Here is an 18760-nt window from a genome sequence, read left to right as displayed (position 1 = left end):
ACATTTATGTTTTCCTCAAATGAGAATGCGGTATCTCATAACTGTCCTCTCTTCAACTAACCAACCAGCCAATCCAAAACAACAATGTTCTGTGTTTTGAGTCAAAGTTTCCATGGAAGATCTAAACAATGTGCAGCCTGCATTTGAGAAGCTAGATAGAATAAAGTTTGTTTCTGAAGGAATTGGCTTGGACTCGCCCCCACTCAAATTCTCTCTTCCATAGAGATCTGGTTCCTAGAGCACTGTCATCAAAGATATTCAATCATTTCCTCAAATAATGCAACATCTGACTTCAATCAGCCTTCTACTGTGGAATCACAATCAGTAAAAACTGGAAAAAGTAGCATATAAACTCACTTATGTGCTGGTATAAAAGACTTAAACAGCTTGGTTTCCCTATATCAAAGGGATTCCAGAAAGCAGAGAAGCATAAAAACTAGAGGAAAGCTAGAAAAGGTGGAGGAATCCTGAAGAAAAGTTATCTTAGGAACTACAGTTTTGCCTCAGTGAAGACCTATAAGGAAAAACCAACACTACAGCTGGGGAAAGAGAAACAATTTCGGGAAACATATTTTCATCAGTCCCTTTTAGAAACTCTAATTCTTTTGTGTTTTTGTTTGTTTCTTTCTTTGTTTTTAAGCAGAGAGAGACAGGGACAGATAGATAGGAAGAAAAGGAGATGAAAAGCATCAATTCTTTGTTGCAGCACCTTAGTTGCTCATTGATTGCTATCTCATATATGCCTTGACTGGGGGCTCAAGCCGAGCCAGTGACCTTGGGCTCAATCCAGTGACCTTGAACTCAATCCAGCAACCTTGGGCTCAAGCCAGAGACCAAAGCCTCAAACCAGCAAACTTGGGTTTCAAGCCAGCAACCATGGGGTAATTATCTATGATCCCACACTCAATTCAACGATCCCACACTCAAGCTGGATGAGCCTGCACACAAGCTTGTGACTTCAGGGTTTCGAACCTGGGTCCTCTGCATCCCAGGCTGATGTCTAACCACTGAACCACTGCCTGGTCAGGCAGAAACCCTAATTCTACCAACATATAAACCTACAATTCTTAATACTTATTCTTAGAATATAAAATTTCATATCAGTTATTAGTTAACCTTAATTTCTCTTTGCTGGATTGTGAGTTACTTATGGGTTAAGATAAGTGTTTCATTACAGTTTTATATCCTTGAAATAAAACACAATGCCTTAATGGCATATACTATGTGTTTAAAAAATGCATATTGAATAAATAAATTAATGGATAAATTTAAAAATGAGTCTACACAGAACACAGGGGGAAACGGGCGCAACAGACTGAGACTGGATTCAAAGAATCTTACAGATGGGTTTCATGGAAAAATGAGAAAACTGCCTAACATCAAGTTAGAGATTAGGCTCGCATATTTCAGTTCTGAATTTCTTCTACTACACGTACTACATGACACTTGGTCCATAGATACATCCACCTACTCCCCCAGTATTAACAGAATTCTGTCCCTGGGAACTTTTTTGTATGAATATTCTTAAACAAGATGGTGATAACAGAACAATAAATCAGCATCATAAAGGCACAGGGCCCAAACTTCAGGAAAGCCTTGCTTGGCACAGCCTTCCTGCCACATAATAACTAAGCAAAGAGGAAGCCGGTGTTCAAGTTGTTCCTCTGTTAAGAAATGACAATTACAAGTATGTGCAAAAAGTTATTTCCATCTCCAAGTGTTCTTAGACAAAACACAGAAACTGCCAGTATCAAATGAAGTGAAATACAGAATAGATACATATTCTCAAGTGACTTGCTTTTCTCTAAGGCCTCTCAAGCTTTGAAAATGGACTTGGAAAAAAAAAAAGAAAATGGACTTGGTTTTTAAACTCAAGGGCTGTTTTGTAGTTCTGTGAGGGGTGGAGGCCGAAAAGGAAGAGACAAGGCCAGACTGTGGGTAGTGGAAATAGATTGTTAAGTAAACAGTGACTGATGACATCTGTGCTTCTTACGTTACCTTGGGATAAGTCAGCCTGGCAGGTGTTCCGTTTGGGACCAGGAACCCAGCCAGCTTTCTGCTAAAATGGGATTTCAAGAGGAGCCTGATTACTCAGAATTATACTATCTCTCATCCCCAGACTGAGGAAGTTGATGGAAAAGAGGAAGAAAGTAAGAATGGTTTCTTAGAACTGCATTCAACACATTGTGTGGGAACTAGCTCAGCATGAGGGAATGTAAAGAGGACTAAACCTGACCCCGCCGTTTTATCACCGATGAATCGCTCTATCAGGACATTGGGAGAATAAATTATTCTGAATGGACTCCACTGTGTGTTCTTTTATAATATCTTGATTAAAGAAGGGGGGGTGCATTATCCACAGAAATGGTCACCTATTTGTTTTTTTTCCAATTTTTCACAATTCTCTTTAGCAGCAAACAAAGAAATGTGAGGAAACAGAAAGTTTCAGAACTGGCAGTTACTGTTGAAATCTTTCACTGGAAGATGATATCTTAATACAGGCCTGCTTTTCTTACTCTGTTCTCTTTTCCTTTTCTCTTTTTTTTCCTTCTCCATCGTTTTTGTTGTTGTAGATACAAATAGTAACTTTGCCAGAGCAGAAATAGCCGATATTTGTAAGGGAACACAGGACCTTTACAAGCAATCTCTAGTTAACACCCCCATTCTAAAACACAAATTGGGGCACATGAATTCCAATTTCCAACGGTGGTATATGTTTCACATGCACTGAAGCAACTGCCGTAGGAACTATTTACTTTTTATACTTGACATACATATGAAGCTCTGATTTAAGTCATTACTGAGCCTCAAATTATGTTTCTCTCTGTTCCACTGTCCCTGAAATAAAACACATTGGTGAAAAACTGTCTCTTAAACAGAATGCAAATATTTTAATATAATTTCTCCAACCTAGTATGAAGGAGACCAAGAGACTTTGGTGGCCAAATAATTTGGAAAATTCCAGGCCAAATGAGATCTTGTTATGGAACTCACTAGTGCCTTTGATACACCACGCTGCATTGCCAAACTACACAGGGAATACAGTAAGCTGTATTTCTCAAACTAACCTAACCATGAAATTCTTCTCCCTGTGGGGCATCTGGGGGTGTTAGTATTTGATTAAACATTCTTGGAGAAATGCTGGTATAAAGTCTTTCAGAACATAGTATTCTAGCTGGCAATGATACAGAAATATCCACTTTGTACATTTCCTACATTCAATTAAAACCTCTTAACTAAACAGATAGTTTTGTTCCCAGATCCTGGTATACTTTAAAGGCGATTTAAAGCTCTTGTGAGATCCCCTCATGGTTTCCACTTGAGAGACTAGAACATGGAGCAGGGAGACCAGCCAAGGAATGACGGTCTTGCTGTTGTAAAGAGAGTTTCTATTTCATTCTACTTCTTCTGAACTGGAGTATTGGCAACATGTTTCTAAAATCCCTTTCATAGTTGTCTCACCACCTTGTGCCTCCTGTTCTTTTCCTCCCCTTTTCAAGGATGACCGATGGCCACACATGGGACAAGCTGGTGAAGAAAGGGAACCATTTTGGCTACTTCTCCTACGTTCATGTAAATGGTTTCAAGGGGCAACATCTCCTCTTGCTGCAAAGTGCCTCCATTTTCAGAACATAAGGCCATTCCAGGTAAACAGAATAAGGGAAAAGCTTGTTTAAACTTTAACTGCCCACACTGATCATCTATTCAACAAAAATGGCACTAACAGACATACACGAATAAAATATGGTCCTTGTCTTCAAGAACAAGGACTGCACCTAGGAATAATAGATATTTATGTCCAATAAGGTAAACACCTCTTTAAACATATAAAAAAAACTTGGGGCATCAAGAACTAACTTGTCAATTTTACCTGGAATGGGAGATGCCAAGAAAAGCTTTATATCAAAGCCACACAACTGGAATTTTAAAAGATGAAAAGGTGTTTAAAAGTAGATTTAAAAGATGAGTATGCTTAATTATGGTGAGGAAAATCCTGGGGCATAAAATGTCCTGGAGTAGCGGGGACCCTTACAATGGAGTCCTCAGATTGCCAGGATGTGTGTAGAGGACAACAAAGCCCAGAGAGACAAAAAGGGCCAGAACACGGAGGCTTATGTGACATATCAGTGAGTTTGGGGTTTACCCTCAATGTGAAAGGCAACCCTATATAATTTTCATCAAATCTGAGTTGTATTTAGGTTGATCATTCTGTTGAGAATAATGTTTGTGGAGAATAATGTCAATAATGCTTTGGTCAGCAGTGTCAAACATCAGAAAGTAGCCTCGATCTGTGGACTAAAAACTGTCTTTGATTCAGTAATTCATTCATTAGAAGGTTATGGGTGATGCTAGCCAGAACTCTGACTATAATGCATTAAAGAAAATGAATGGAGGTGACGGCAGAGGGGGAAAGGACTAAAGTCAAGAGTAGTTGCCACTGAGAAGCGCATTTGTAAGAAAAAGACTAAAGGAACATCTTACTCCAAAATGAGTCCAATCAAAAAAGTATAATTGAGAGAGAAAATTGTTCTCATCAATATAGGAATAATGCACTATTAGCTACTATTAATATATACAATACTTCATTCAATTAACTTATAAAATAAATATGAAATACTATGACGAGCAAGACATGTCATTGATTCTTAAAAACAGACCTGTGATTTTAAAATTGCTTTAATTTTTAAAATGCCCTTGCCAGTTTTTTAAGTCCTGGGTGCACTGAACAACAACAACAACAAAAAACCTAAATTAAACTGCTATTGGCTAGTTACCTTAACAGGCTAAGTCTGCTGCCCTTAGCAGAAAGGAAAATTCTCAACCTCTCAGAAAAATACTTCTATTTCTGCTCATCTAAATCTGCAGTATAAGTTAGCCTGTCACATAGATGGGACAAAAGATGGGGAAATTTCTTTCTGCATCACGTCATGCCTGTCTGCCACTGTCTTAGCACTTTGCCTGTCTGCCACTGTCTTAGCACTTGGCATTTCAATCCCTGGGTAAGAAGCCCCCAGGCTAGGAGCCAGTGGTCTCTTCCAGTCCTGCCTACTCCACACAATGGGCACTATGGTTGCTGCTCATTTCTAAGGACTCTCTCCTTCTATGTTAGAGTGAATGATGTTACTATTTTCTAGAAGATCAATAAGCAATTTTGTACATTTGCACTCAAAACACTTGTTCTGCGAAGTAAATCCACACACAATCAAAGACTTTATTTACAACCAAGAACTAATTAACAGACAACAGGGTAGCCAGAAAGTTTTAATTCATCCCATCTGTTGTTACATCCAGAATCTGTGCTCTGTGATTTTGAGGATATAATGAAAATAGCTCCTAATCTGCCAAAGACTGTGACTCAAGGACTCTGCTCAGCAGAGGGATGGGGATGTCCGAGTTAGACAACCCTGGGTTGGAATCTAAGCACCTCTCCTCTCCTCAGCCGGTGAGTTGGCTGCTAAGTTTCTTTTTTCTCAATGAGAAACCTGCATTACACTTTCCAAGAGTACAGGCAACCCGTGCTAGACCTGGGCCCACAGCGGGCAGTAAGGAAGGGGCGGTTCTCCTGTCTGTGGTATGTTTGTTTTCCCTTTAACAGTCTTCAAGATCTCATGCCCAGGGCTTCTCATCTGTGAATGGAGGGGCCATAAACCAATGACAACAGGCCTAAGTGTTTTCAAAGTCAACTTTTGGGAAGTTCGTTTATTATCCTAAAATGATAGCAGAACAAAGTGACAGTTTTTTTTCTTAAACGACTGGCTCAGTTTTGAACCTCAGAATGACTTGTACAACTACAAAATTTTCCATAGGACTTTAACAATGAATTTGAATGAAACTGAAACAGGGAAAGGACAGACTGATAAGAGATGGTACAGAAGGAGTGTTGAAATTCAAGGACTAACTAGGAGTAAGAAGGCGGAGCGATTTACTCACCGCGTCATCCAGTAAGTTTCCTGTACTCTTTTTGCCAGAAGACTTTGACGAAGGAGAAGGGGAAGGAGAAGGGGCAGAAAGGGTCTCTTCTTGTTCAATCTCTTTTTCCAATTTGATCAAACCAGGAGGCTCCACACCGTACCTTTTAAAAGATACCAGATCAATAGACATGCATAACTTCTCGTGATATGCTTGGCACATGTTACATTTAGTTATGAACACTAGAAGAGCAAACTGCTGATTTTTTAAAAACAACATTAACTTTTTCTGGCATGAAATAGAAACTCTAAAATGATATCCTTTCAAGCAGGGGAAAAAATGTATCTGCTATGTGTGTGCACGCACACATAATGAGCAGACACATAAGAAATAATATACTAAGATTAAATAAAAAGACTACATGTAATATATTAATGATTCAATAATACATATAATCATATACAATTTAGTCTTCAGCTATCCTATTTACTAACAAATAATACTAGTGCTGTAATTGAGCTATTTTGGACACAAGCTTGTTAAAGACAGAAATAAAATCAGTCAGAGCCAACTTTTAAAACAGCAATCCCCCAAAATAAACATTCTTAAAATGATTTAACAGAGGAGAAGTGCACTGTTAATTGTACACCTCCTATGGGTCCAGGAAAATGGACTATGGGTTATACAGGTTATTCTCTTAAGAATAATATAATGAAAGCATGTCTAGTGTTACTAGGAAGGAAAATGAACACAGAAGAAAAAGAAAAAAATTTAGAATAATATATTAAAAATTGTGTGTTGTAAATTATAGATGCTGTACAAGTTACAAAGAGAGAGAGAGAGAGAGAGAGAGAGAGAGAGATAGCCTAACCAGGCAGTGGGGCCATGGATAGAGCATTGGACTGGGATGCAGATGACCTGGGTTTGAAACCCTGACGTCGCCAGCTTGAGCATGGGCTCATCTGGTTTGAGAAAGGCTCACCAGCTTGAGCCCAAGGGCGCTGGCTTGAGCAAGGGGTCACTCAGTCTGCTGTAGTCTCCCCAGTCAAGGCACATATGAGAAAGTCATCAATGAACAACTAAGGTGCCACAATGAAGAGTTGATGCTTTTCATCTCTATCCCTTCTGGTCTGTCTGTCCCTATCTGTCCCTCTCTCTGTCTTTCTCTGTTTCTGTAACAAAAAATAAAAAAAGAGAAACACAGTTGTTATCAGCATTCTTATCTCCTGTAATCATATTTTCCTTAGGCTAAACTTAAAATTGATTTGATTTCTTAGTTTGCCAAATGTTCCCAGATGGAGGAGGCCAAAGATAACTACAGAATTTAAGAGCTGAGAAGAACCTTTGGGCTCATCCAGTAACACACTTTCATTTATACACAGCTAAGAATCCAGACCCAGAGAAGGTAGAGAACTAAGTAAGAGTTGGACAAAGATACAAATCCAGGTTCTCTGACTTGAGGGCTGAGCCCACTTTTCTCTGACAGGTTGATTACATGTTAGAAAAGAAAGGCAAAAATAAAAAATTCAGGATAATCTAAAAGTAAATAACCCATAAAGAACAAATATGTTGCCAATTTTAGTATCTTAGAGTTGGTATATTACAACAGTATTCGATGTAAAAGCTTAGATTACTATCTTGTTCTAATAGCTTGTTGTTTTAACTGATACCATTCGTAGACATTTCTAGGGGGAAGCAATTTTCTCACTCTTGAAGTTTTGTTCTTGTAGAGGGTGCTTGACGACTTCAATCTCTGGTCTCTCTCCTTCATTGTTCACTCCTCTCCAACAAGATAAAATGATTTATCGAATGGGTAAGTCTAAGAATAAACTGAACATGCTTGACTCAGTTTACCCTTCTTCTTCCAAGGAACAAACTGCCCACAGGAAGGGCTCTATAAGAACTCCCACACTGATTCATCATTGTTTGTAATTAGGTGGTTAATCAGCCTAATTGTGGAGTTATATTAAAGACAACAAACATGTCTGTCAACTTAGACCTTCTTAGTAACAAAGATGATATTTGATATTTCATCTGCCGTTCTCTTATTTTCTCATGTTTTTCAGAATTTAGATGGTAAGGATGGGTGTTAGGTGTGAGGTGCCCTTTGAGTGCTAGAAAATGTATTAGAATACAGTTGAAACTGGTACAACTCAACTGAACAGTTGCAGTTTTGAGAACTGCCTCTAATGAATGGAGTAATTTTTAGTTACAAAAGTTATTGGCTAAAAGATATAGGCACCATTTATCATATTTTAACCTTTTCTATATATTAGCCAAATGATGAGACATTAGTTATAATGTGTGCTAGTCTGCAAATTCTCTAATAGCAGGGATCACTGTCTAATTCACAGCCTTTCTAGCTGCTAGCACAGGACCTGGAATACAGAGGGTACTTCATACTATTCACATGAAAAAAATTTCCTGTATTCTCATAACAGTAATTTTGGGTTCCAAATATACTATATATTTGGTTTGACTTTTTGGGATTTTAAAATGTATTTATTTCACTTTGATATAAAACATGCAAATATTAAATGAACATAAATTCTTTACCAAACGTGTTCTAGATGACTTTAAAACCTATCTAAAACTAAAATACATTTTTTTAAACTAATACTTATTAATTACACTGAACTCAATCCGGCATTTCATTACCATTGACAAGTACCAACAATACTCACACGGAGATTTGTGCATCATTCTTCCCTGAGGTAGACGTGAGCTAACTGTGTAATTGACCTACTCTTTAAATTTAGCAAATTACTTAACCTCTAGGAGTCTGCTTTTTCTATGGAAAGTCGAGATGAAAATGGCCTGCCCTAGAGGTCTGATATAGCAGTCAGTGGAGGGAGGGAGGAGGAAGAACACTGGAAAAGCAACTGTTACTGAACACCTGCATGCGTCTGGTACATTGGGACATCATCACATACATTATTTCTGAGCCTAAGTTTTATTTCACTGTAAAATGGAAATTCTGATTCTTGTATTTTAATATGGTTGGAAGGAATTAAAACAGTATCCATTACACGCCTGGCATAGTGTCTGACATGTGTCACAACCTCTGAGATTGCTGTTACTTGACGTTTCAAAAGTGGCACAACCAGAAAACTGCAGCACAAAGGCACTTTTGCCAAAGTTTTCACTTTTCAAGTATAGTATGCTCCCAAATTAGATAATATAACAGCATCATAATTAAGTTGTAAAGTGGTATTATTAACATTGTTTACATTACTATTGTTTGTATCTTTTACAACCCCCCCAAAAAAAAAACCCTGCCCTGGCCGGTTGGCTCAGTGGTAGAGTGTCAGCCTGGCGTGCAGAAGTCCTGGGTTCGACTCCCAGCCAGGGCACAGAGGAGAAACGCCCATCTGCTTCTCCATCCTTTCCCCTCTCCTCTCTCTCTGTCTCTCTCTTCCCCTCTCGCAGCCAAGGCTCCACTGGAGCAAAGTTGACCCTGGTGCTGAGAATGGCTCCATGGCCTCCACCTCAGGTGCTAGAACAGCTCCGATTGCAACAGAACAATGGCCCAGATGGGTAAAGCATTGCCCCCTAGTGGGCTTGCCAGGTTGATCCCGGTTGGGCTCATGCGGAGTCTGTCTCTCTGCCTCCCTGCTTCTCACTTCAGAAAACTACACACACACACAAAAGAAAAAAGAAAGAAAAAAAAAAACTCTACTACCTTACTGTCGGCTTTTTTTAAATGGATTTTCCTAGGTATACGGAATAGCAGAGCTGGAGTGAAGCACACGAAGTTATAAATTCAGCTTTGCTACTAACTTGCTGGATGAACTTCAGCAGGAAACTCTTAATCTCCCTAGATTTCTTTGAGTTCTCAGTCCTATCAAGGTATAAAATATTGTTATGTTTATTGTTCTTAAAAGAATCACATAAACTGAGCAGTGAAGATAAAGGAATTTAAGACACTAGAAGTCACAGCCAATTAATAGTCGATCCTAAATGAAAACCCCATATTTGAAAGTATTTATAAAGTAGATCAATTGGAAAATATGATTTCATTTGTCATTGTGGGTGGATTCATGCCCCCTTGCAGGGATAGGCTGCATAATTTTTTCTTTTTCTTTTTTATCTATTTTTTTTACAAAGTGAAATAGAAAATATGTTATTAGAGAAACAGTAGGTTCCACTTAGTGTCTGATACAAAGTATCATACATAGACCAAGTTTGAATGAAGCTGGTGACAAAGTCATACATGGAACTGTGTGACTTGGAGGTCTTCCTTTATCTGGTAATACTGAAAATTAGCTGGGCCACTCACTGAACACAGAAAATCAACAGTAAGCCCCAAATCGCTGCTTATATTGGCTATTGAAAACTTCGGGCTGCCTAACATACAGTCATCCAGTCCAGAAATGCACACTTAAATACGACTCATTGGCTTCCTGTCTGTCTGGAGATGTCAACAGGTTGTAAATCATAAAACTCCCCTTGGGTTGGGGTCCCGCACCTGCAAGCCAACTTAGTCACCAGGACTAGGACTCTTTTTCTGCTCTCTGAAAGGCTGCTTCATGATGGTTTACATGACGAACTCTATACCACTTCACATTTCTACTTTGTCTATGAAGTTTTCACAAATTCACACTGTTTTCTACTCCTTTCCAACTACAAGATTTTAGAGCTTTGGGGGAGAGGGGTTTGCTGCAGCTCTCAAACTGAATAAGGGTCTAACTAAAGCAAGAAAGTTGAGTCCACTAAAACCAAATCATCACATCTGTATATCTCAGTGATAAGAAAGTAGGGTGAATACTGAAACAGCAATATATGTTTTTGTCTCATTAAAAAATATTACCAAGTACTAGGGAAGAGTCTTCTGGTTAATGACTTTATGATGAGATTCTAGAAATGAAGTTTTCAATTTTCTAGCATGTGACCCAAGTTTGAGATTGTTCTAGATCAGGGGTAGTCAACGTTTTTATACCTACTGCCCACTTCTGTATCTCTGTTAGTAGTAAAATTTTCCAACCGCCTGCCAGTTCCACAGTAATGGTGATTTATAAAGTAGGGAAGTAACTTTACTTTATAAAATGTATAAAGCAGAGTTACAGCAAGTTAAAGCATATAATAATAATTACTTATCAAGTACTTTATATCGGATTTCGCTAAGTTTGGCAGAATAAATCTTTATAAAACAACTTACTATAGTGAAAGCTATCTTTTTATTTATACTTTGGTTGCTCTGCTACCACCCACCATGAAAGCTGAAACACCCACTAGTGGGCGGTAGGGACCATGTTGACTACCACTGTTCTAGATGAAATAATTGAGCCCTCACCAATCTCTGAATGAGAAAATTTACTCAAACTATTTAGTAGACTGTAGTTTTTAAACAAAAGGCATCTGGGGCCAATTTTACTAGAGTTAAAGGGACACATTTTAGAAACTCCCTCTCTCTAAAGGATAGTTTACACATTCTTGCAAGTAGTTTTTGCCCCACTTGTATTCTGTCATAATTTAAGGATAGATTTAGATTTGGAAGGAAATTTTACCCATGGAAAACATGTTTATTCTTAGTAGTCAGAGCCAAATGGTTTAAATCAGATGAATTAATTAATAAGCCTTGCATGAGATTATTGGTATTTTAAGTAACATGTCATTGGGCCATGGATTAAAACTGGAAATGAAAAAAAAAAACATTTGTAAAGTATATCTCTTTTGAATGGTCATAAACTTTGTTCCAAATCAAGGAAGTTCTTAAAAATATAAATATAAAAAGTTCCACAATGATGTTTATTGATTATGGCCCTAAACCAAAAATATCAAGTGTTTTACTTCACAGTTAATCTTAATTCTGCAAAATAGGTTGAATCCATAGTAACTTTTGCTTTAGGAACAAATATCAAAGCATTGCCATTACAAAGATCTTTGAGGTTTTATCAACCTGTTTCTGCAGTGTTTTACTTTTCAGAAGGCAAATATGCATACTTTACGGCCAGAAACTGACATGGTGTCTGAAATATTAATGAAGGGATTTCACTCTCCAGTGATGATAGCTCTGGTTAGTTGAAAATGGAAGGAACTTTAACCCATGAGAACAAAAATAAGTGCTCTCAGCCTCCCATCTCAGAACTCGGAGAAGCCCACAGATCTCCGAGGAGCTTCGCTGAGTGCTCCCACGCAGGAGGATACAGCCGAGAATGAAAAACATTTTGCAAATCATAGCCAAAGTAATACTGATGCTTTTAAGATGACATTTATGTAATTTAAGAAGGAAATGTTTAGAATCAAATATAAAAAAGCATCGTCTACTAGTGATAAAATCTAAACTCACAAGATTGGATTGGGAACTTGGTTATGCTCAAAACTCATCTGTTATGTGTACAGATGCATGTCGTAATTCTTGAGAGTTCTCCCCAAATCACTTGTAGTTTTGGCTGAAACTGTTTTACTAATTTATATAATCCTCTGTAGAGGAGTTGTAGGAGAAAGAATAAAAAAAAGTAAGGATCTAGATATAGGTTTAATATTGTAGGAAATGTAGGTGTAAAATGAGATTGGAGGATGACATTTTTTTTTTCCTTGAACTAATACGCAGCACAGGGCTAAGGCAGTAAGATTTTGGGTTTATCAATTTGCTGTCTATAAAGCACAACTGAACTTTTGTTAGGATAGAACTCTTCAAATGTGTACAGAGAGAAATCTAATACTTAAATGTTCAATCTATCCAATTCCTATTCAACTATTTAACCTTACTCTGCACACAAATGTAACACCCTGAGTAATTTCTTATCATATTTTTTTCTTTTTCAGTCTAAATGTGCAGTGCTACAGTGCTCAAGTAGGTGAATAAAAAGCAAAATTTACAGATTATTGTAAAGGGTATCTTACTCCTTAGATGACTCCTTTATGAAATTAGTAATATTTTCTTTGTAATATGAATAAATATTGCTTTCCTCAGCATGCATGGCCATAAGTATAAGGAGAAATGGAGCAACCCATTCTTATCATAAATAATAATAATATACATAATTAGTACATGGCAGGAGGAAACTTTTGGAGGTGATGGACATGTTTATGACATAGGGTGTGGTGATGTTTTCACGGATGTGTACTTATCTTCAAACTCATCAAGTTGTCTATGTTAAATACGACAACTTTTTGTGGGTCAATCATGCCTCACTACAGTGGTTTAAAAGAAAAAATGGAGCAACCCAGAATCTGAACTTCAAATTTATTTTGAGGAGGAAAAAAATGTAAAACTCCTCATAGGATGCTTTACCTTGAAATTAGCAAAATCATTATGATTCTCTCTCATTAGCCAAGATTTTAATATGCATTATCTACTATGGCAAGGGTCAATTTATGCCAGATGTAGAACTGGGGGAAAGGTCATTTCTAAAGAAATTTTTCATTGGGTCTTTTCCTTTGATGACTCGTTCATAGTTTAAATGTTCAGTTCAGCAGGATTCCTATTCAGAGGGTTCAAGTAACAAAAAGTATAATCACAAAAAAATAAATAAAATAAATCCAGGAAACAGGCAAATGATAAAAAATAAACAAGAAGAAAATTACAATTCCCACTACTTCTGTCTATGGTGCAACTCCTTCTCTTTACCTCTATATCACAACTTTCAGATTCATGATGATTATCTGACTGATATAGTTAAAATTTTAAAGCAACAGTATAGAACCTGACCTTTTAGAATATTCTAACAGCATAATCAAAACAAACAACCAAACAAAAATTGTCTGCCTAATCAGCTGGGTAGGAAGCCCAGAGCACTCGTATTTCTTTTACTCTAGCATTTCAGCAACAGTTATTGAGATTTTACTTTTGATGTTTTCTTCCCTGCTGTATTTTTAGCTTCCTCCTATTTTAGGGATATCTTCTAAGTCTTTGGTATTTCTTTGACGCAAAGCTATTTTCTGGCAGTCCAAAAGCTCAGGACAGGTAGAAGGGTGGCTTGGCAGAGTTCTAGAAACAACAGGCACCTTTGTCTTACTCCCTCACAGAACCCAAGTAGGTAGCAACACGGACAGGGAATGGAGTGCTAATTAATAGCCAGGCTCTATGAACCTCAACTACGCCTGCATAGTCGAGATCTGAGTGGACTGAAGACGAGGGAGCCTCTCCAGAGGTCTTAACACAATATCGGGGCATGGGGTGAGAGAGCACAGAGAAACCTCCAAATGTCTCAGATAGATTTTCCCACTACTTATTGAGTGGAGCACCACTCATATTTCATTTTTAAAACATATTTTTTTATTAAAATAATCTTTTTCCCACATAATTTTTGTGGTAAAGTAAAATGCATACCTTATATGCAATCTGTTAAAATTATAATGAGTATGATGTTTTAAATAACTTGCAGTTACTTCTTTTGATTACAGGTTAATTCTTTTATTGGATCAAATAAACGTCTATGTATCAGTAGAAAGTTTTCTCCCCATAGCTGTAACTTGCTCAAGTGCACACATTGTGTTGTCTTTTCCTTTTTTTTTTTTTTTATAAATTTCTCTTTGTGAATTTACACCTAAAGCTACCTCTTACTTTATCTTATCAGTTCATCTGATTTCAGCTCTAAAATTATACTCAGCTTTGGGTGAGAAAACATCTTCTAATTTATTCTGCATTTGAATTTTGCATTAAGACTTCTTCAAGGACTTAAATCTTTATTTCTAATATTTTGGGCCCACAGAACTGTCAGAAGCTCTGCTTGATGGTTTGCAAGGTACTAAAGAAGACAGAAAATAAAGTCAGCTTCGCTAATAAAGCCCCTTCCTCCGCTTAATTAAATATAAATATAATCATGATTTCGACAACTGCCTCTGGTTCATTTGTTGCCAGAAGACAAAGATTCCAAAGAAGTCACTACATAACAATTTTTTGTCCTTCTCTAATCAAAATATGGACAAGAATTTAAAAACTATTCCCCCACTCAGAATTAGCAACTGAAGAAAGTGAGAAATGAGATGCTGAATGGGAGGAAATGAGGGAAAATGAACAAAATGGAGGCTGAACACGAATAAAGAGTAGAGACAGAGGATGGGGGTGAAGGATTAAGGAAAGAAAATAATGGGAATACATTTTCCAAAAAGGAAAGAGTAATTGTCATATAAATTTTATGTACAACAACCTCCCTTATCCCTCAAGAGAGAGTGTCTTTGACAAGATAACAATGTTAAGAATATTAGTGGCCTGCTTTTAGTTTGCATGACTGCTCTTGAGATGTTGGACTGATCATCATATTTAAAGCAATTGCTTCTCAACAGGTTTGACATCAGCAATAAAGAGCCATCAAGCCTTCAGATGCTTGGATGTTGAGGTGGTCCATGTCTTGACACAGTAGCTAGCATTAGTCTGACCTACCTGGCTGCGATCCGGCCCAGCTCTAGCAAACAGAGACACACTTCTCTGGGTTGTTTGTGGAGGACTGAAAGAAAAGACAGAGGTGGACATGTTCACAATAGAAGGGACTGTAAAGCAACTCAGTGGCAAACAGGCTTGCCATTGACCCCCTCATCCTACCTGCTCCCAGGAAATTAGCTAGTCTTCCCTCTAACTTTCAGAATAACAAGCTTACCCCACAGAAGACTTTGCTTTACTAAAGTCTCCAAGTAGTTTTCAAAATTTTGTTCAACTCCCCTCCCCAAAGCCATTAGTTTCAGGAAATCTCAACCTGCGTAAATCTCATCCTGAAATTATTTTCTTCAATGAGTTAATTTTAGAAAGTCAGTATTGGAAACATATGTGGCTATAATTATGATATAAATAGATGACAGATACTTTAAAACATACAGCACACAGACTATGGAACAGAGACTGGGCTTTTAAAAATCCTGGGTTTACTTTCACTAATGAGTTTAGCAGAAATAATGAAATGAATAAGAATAAAAATTATACATCACAGTTCCTTGTTATCCTTTCAGCAAAGATGTCAAGTGAGACCCTGAAACTTAATGTCTTTTCCTGATCAAATCTGATTAAGTGATAATTTAAAAAGAAACACTTTCAAATGACTGAATTTTGTAAATATACACCAAATATGCCATCAGCCATCTTTGTACATAAAATAAGCAATTTTAAGAGTATTATTTGCATTGATATTTTTATTCTAATATAATCTGATTACTTAATAAATCTTTACTAATTGCTTTGGATGCAGTAATGTCAGTAATGTTGACAAATCAAATTTGCATTTGTTCAGCCTACCAGAGGAATATATACTGCTTATATTACTCTCTTTTTAAACTAAGATTAGAGAATTTTTAAATGTTATATTATAGATACCTAATAAAGACAACAGATACTGGAAAAAATATCACTAATGGTCTTTACATAGACACAGTTAATATTCTTATTAAAAATATATTAGGTTATTATTAAACTTTAAGAAAAATTGCAATATTGTTTTAATTCTAAAACATAGAATTTATAACTCAATATCCCAGCACTATTTCATTTCATTAATTTAAACATCTAATTCTTTCTTTATACGGATTAATGTAGTGGCCATATTTAGTCCATGGACACCCATATGAAATTTGTTGGGAATCTGTGGTGATTAGAAAAATACTCTTACTTGGATTGCTAGTATATAATTTCACTTAGGCTTAAACAGACACAAATTTCTATCTTGTTATACAATGACACCTTTTAAGCTTTTAAAATAAATTCTAATCCCATCAGTAAATGTTCATTAAAATAGAATTGATTATTGAATTTCTGAATTATAAATTATTTCCAATCTTAGTAATACAAATTCTAGTTTTGGCTGACCCTTAGTAAATTGTCATGAAACCTTAATTGGAAAATCTAAAGTTACTTTTAATTAAAGGGGTTTAAAATAAAGGTTCTTAATATCTCCAATGTCAAATGCACCATCCAGTCCCTGGCTGGAATGATACAAACTTCACAACTTTTGCTATATTAAATCAACTTTAGCACAATATAACTTGTAGACTGTCATATCACATAGGCATCAATTTCAAACAGAGAACAATTAATAAACATTAAAAACAGAAAAAAACAAATAAAAATCAATCTTCCTGTCTAGATAATTAATTTCTTTTGATTTGAACTTTATTTTTGAAAATTCTGTCACAGCACCAAAAAACAAACAGGAGTTTTGAGTAGAAAAAAAAATACATAAAAACTGAGAAGAATTTTAAGTTTCTACCTAATACGCTCATCTTCAGTGAAAGAAAGCAGTGAGAAGCAAGTGGTTAAAGCACCAGGAACTTTGGACACAAACTCATGCATTTCTTGACAAAAACTGTCAAAATATGAAAAATTTTGGTGAACAGACCAAATTGTGTGAATGTGCATTTAATAATCACCTATATAAAATAATACCTGATCAAACTATAATGATTCCATAGCCAATTTGTTGTAGATATTCTGAGGACTATATAAGCATTGGAAGTAAACATAAATTTATGGCAAATAGAAATCATTCTGTAGAAAAACAATAAGGTGGGTCATATATGAAAAAATGTGATTGATATATAGCATGCATCACTATTGTATATTTCTTTGCCTCTTTAATAAAACTATAAATTTAAAACAGCTTTTGTACAGCCCATCTCAAATGTCAAATATACCATGGATACATTAGAAATTTAATTTAGGAAACTAAAAAATAATTTCATGATTCTTCATTTATCTCTTTAACAGAACTATCCTATAAAATTTATTTATTTATTATTTTTCTGAAGTGAGAAGTGGGGAGGCAGAGAGACAGACTCCCACATGCACCTAACTGGGATCCACCAGCAAGCCCACCTGGGGGCGATGCTTTGCCCATCTGAGCTGTTGCTCCATTGCAACTGGAGCCATTCTAGTGCCTGAGGCAGAGTCCATGGAGCCATCCTCAGTACCCAGGCCAACTTTGCTTCAATGAAGCCTTGGTTGCGGGAGGGGAAGAGAGAGAGATAGGGAGAAAGTAGAGGGGGAAGTGTTGAGAAGCCCATGAGCATTTCTCTTGTGTGCTCTGGCCAGCAATCGAACCTGGGACTTCCACACACCAGGCCAATGCTCTACTGCTGAACAAACCGGCCAGGGTCTATCCTTTAAAATTTAAGTCAAATAAACCTCTTCCTCAGTATTATTTCTTAGAAAATAGCTAATAGAAAGAAAATGTTTTACTTTTCAATATTTTTTGGAAAGATTATCTTTTTTTTTTTTTTGTATTTTTCTGAAGCTGGAAACAGGAAGAGACAGTCAGACAGACTCGCGCATGTGCCTGATCGGGATCCATCTGGCACGCCCACCAGGGGGCAACACTCTGCCCACCAGGGGGCGATGCTCTGCCCCTTCGGGGCGTCACTCTGTTGCGACCAGAGCCACTTCAGCGCCTGGAGCAGAGGTCAAGGAGCCATCCCCAGAGCTCCAATGGAGCCTCGGCTGCGGGAGGGGAAGAGAGAGACAGAGAGGAAGGAGAGGGGGAGGGGTGGAGAAGCAGATGGGTGCTTCTCCTGTGTGCCCTGGCCGGGAATGGAACTTGGGACTTCTGCACGCCAGGCCGACGCTCTACCACTGAGCCAACTGGCCAGGGCGGAAAGATTATCTTTTAATAAAGCAATATAATTGCTTTAAAACACACCTACAATATTGTCTAATGTGTTAATGAATTTTTAAATATTTAGCATATAATGCCTGACCCATATTAGACAAAAAAATAATAATAACTATCAATGTTTAATAACTAGTAGGCAAAATATAAGATAACTCTGTAGAGGTACATAACTTAGCACAATGTTTAGCACAGAGTAATTATACAGTAAGTTTGATATCTCATAATATCAAGGATGATGAAAATTATGTGGGGATTATAATGATTGTGACAATGAACAACTAAATAAAATCTTACCTAGCAATTTTAGAAAAGGC

The 18760-nt window shown here is 37.0% G+C and overlaps 1 protein-coding gene across 6 annotated transcripts in view; it reads right to left on the bottom strand.

The window, feature by feature from the left end:
- The window catches only part of GAS2 (growth arrest specific 2), a 137132-nt gene that overhangs the window by 56950 nt on the left and 61422 nt on the right, over positions 1-18760 (bottom strand). For all 6 annotated transcript variants that reach the window (XR_010728096.1, XM_066251144.1, XM_066251142.1 and 3 more), the window contains exons 5-6: positions 15239-15302; positions 5932-6073 (exon numbers count right to left, since the gene is read on the bottom strand). Coding sequence is in view for 5 of the 6 variants with exons in the window: in XM_066251144.1 (XP_066107241.1) it covers positions 5932-6073; positions 15239-15302 (206 nt within the window). In the remaining variant the exon portion in view is untranslated. The remainder of the gene's footprint in view (positions 1-5931; positions 6074-15238; positions 15303-18760) is intronic.

Source organism: Saccopteryx bilineata, chromosome 1 (assembly GCF_036850765.1).
Source record: "Saccopteryx bilineata isolate mSacBil1 chromosome 1, mSacBil1_pri_phased_curated, whole genome shotgun sequence".
In the NCBI taxonomy this organism is placed as follows: Eukaryota; Metazoa; Chordata; class Mammalia; order Chiroptera; family Emballonuridae; genus Saccopteryx; species Saccopteryx bilineata.
Note: the sequence above shows the minus strand (reverse complement) of the source record. Positions and strands in the feature narration are given on the sequence as shown.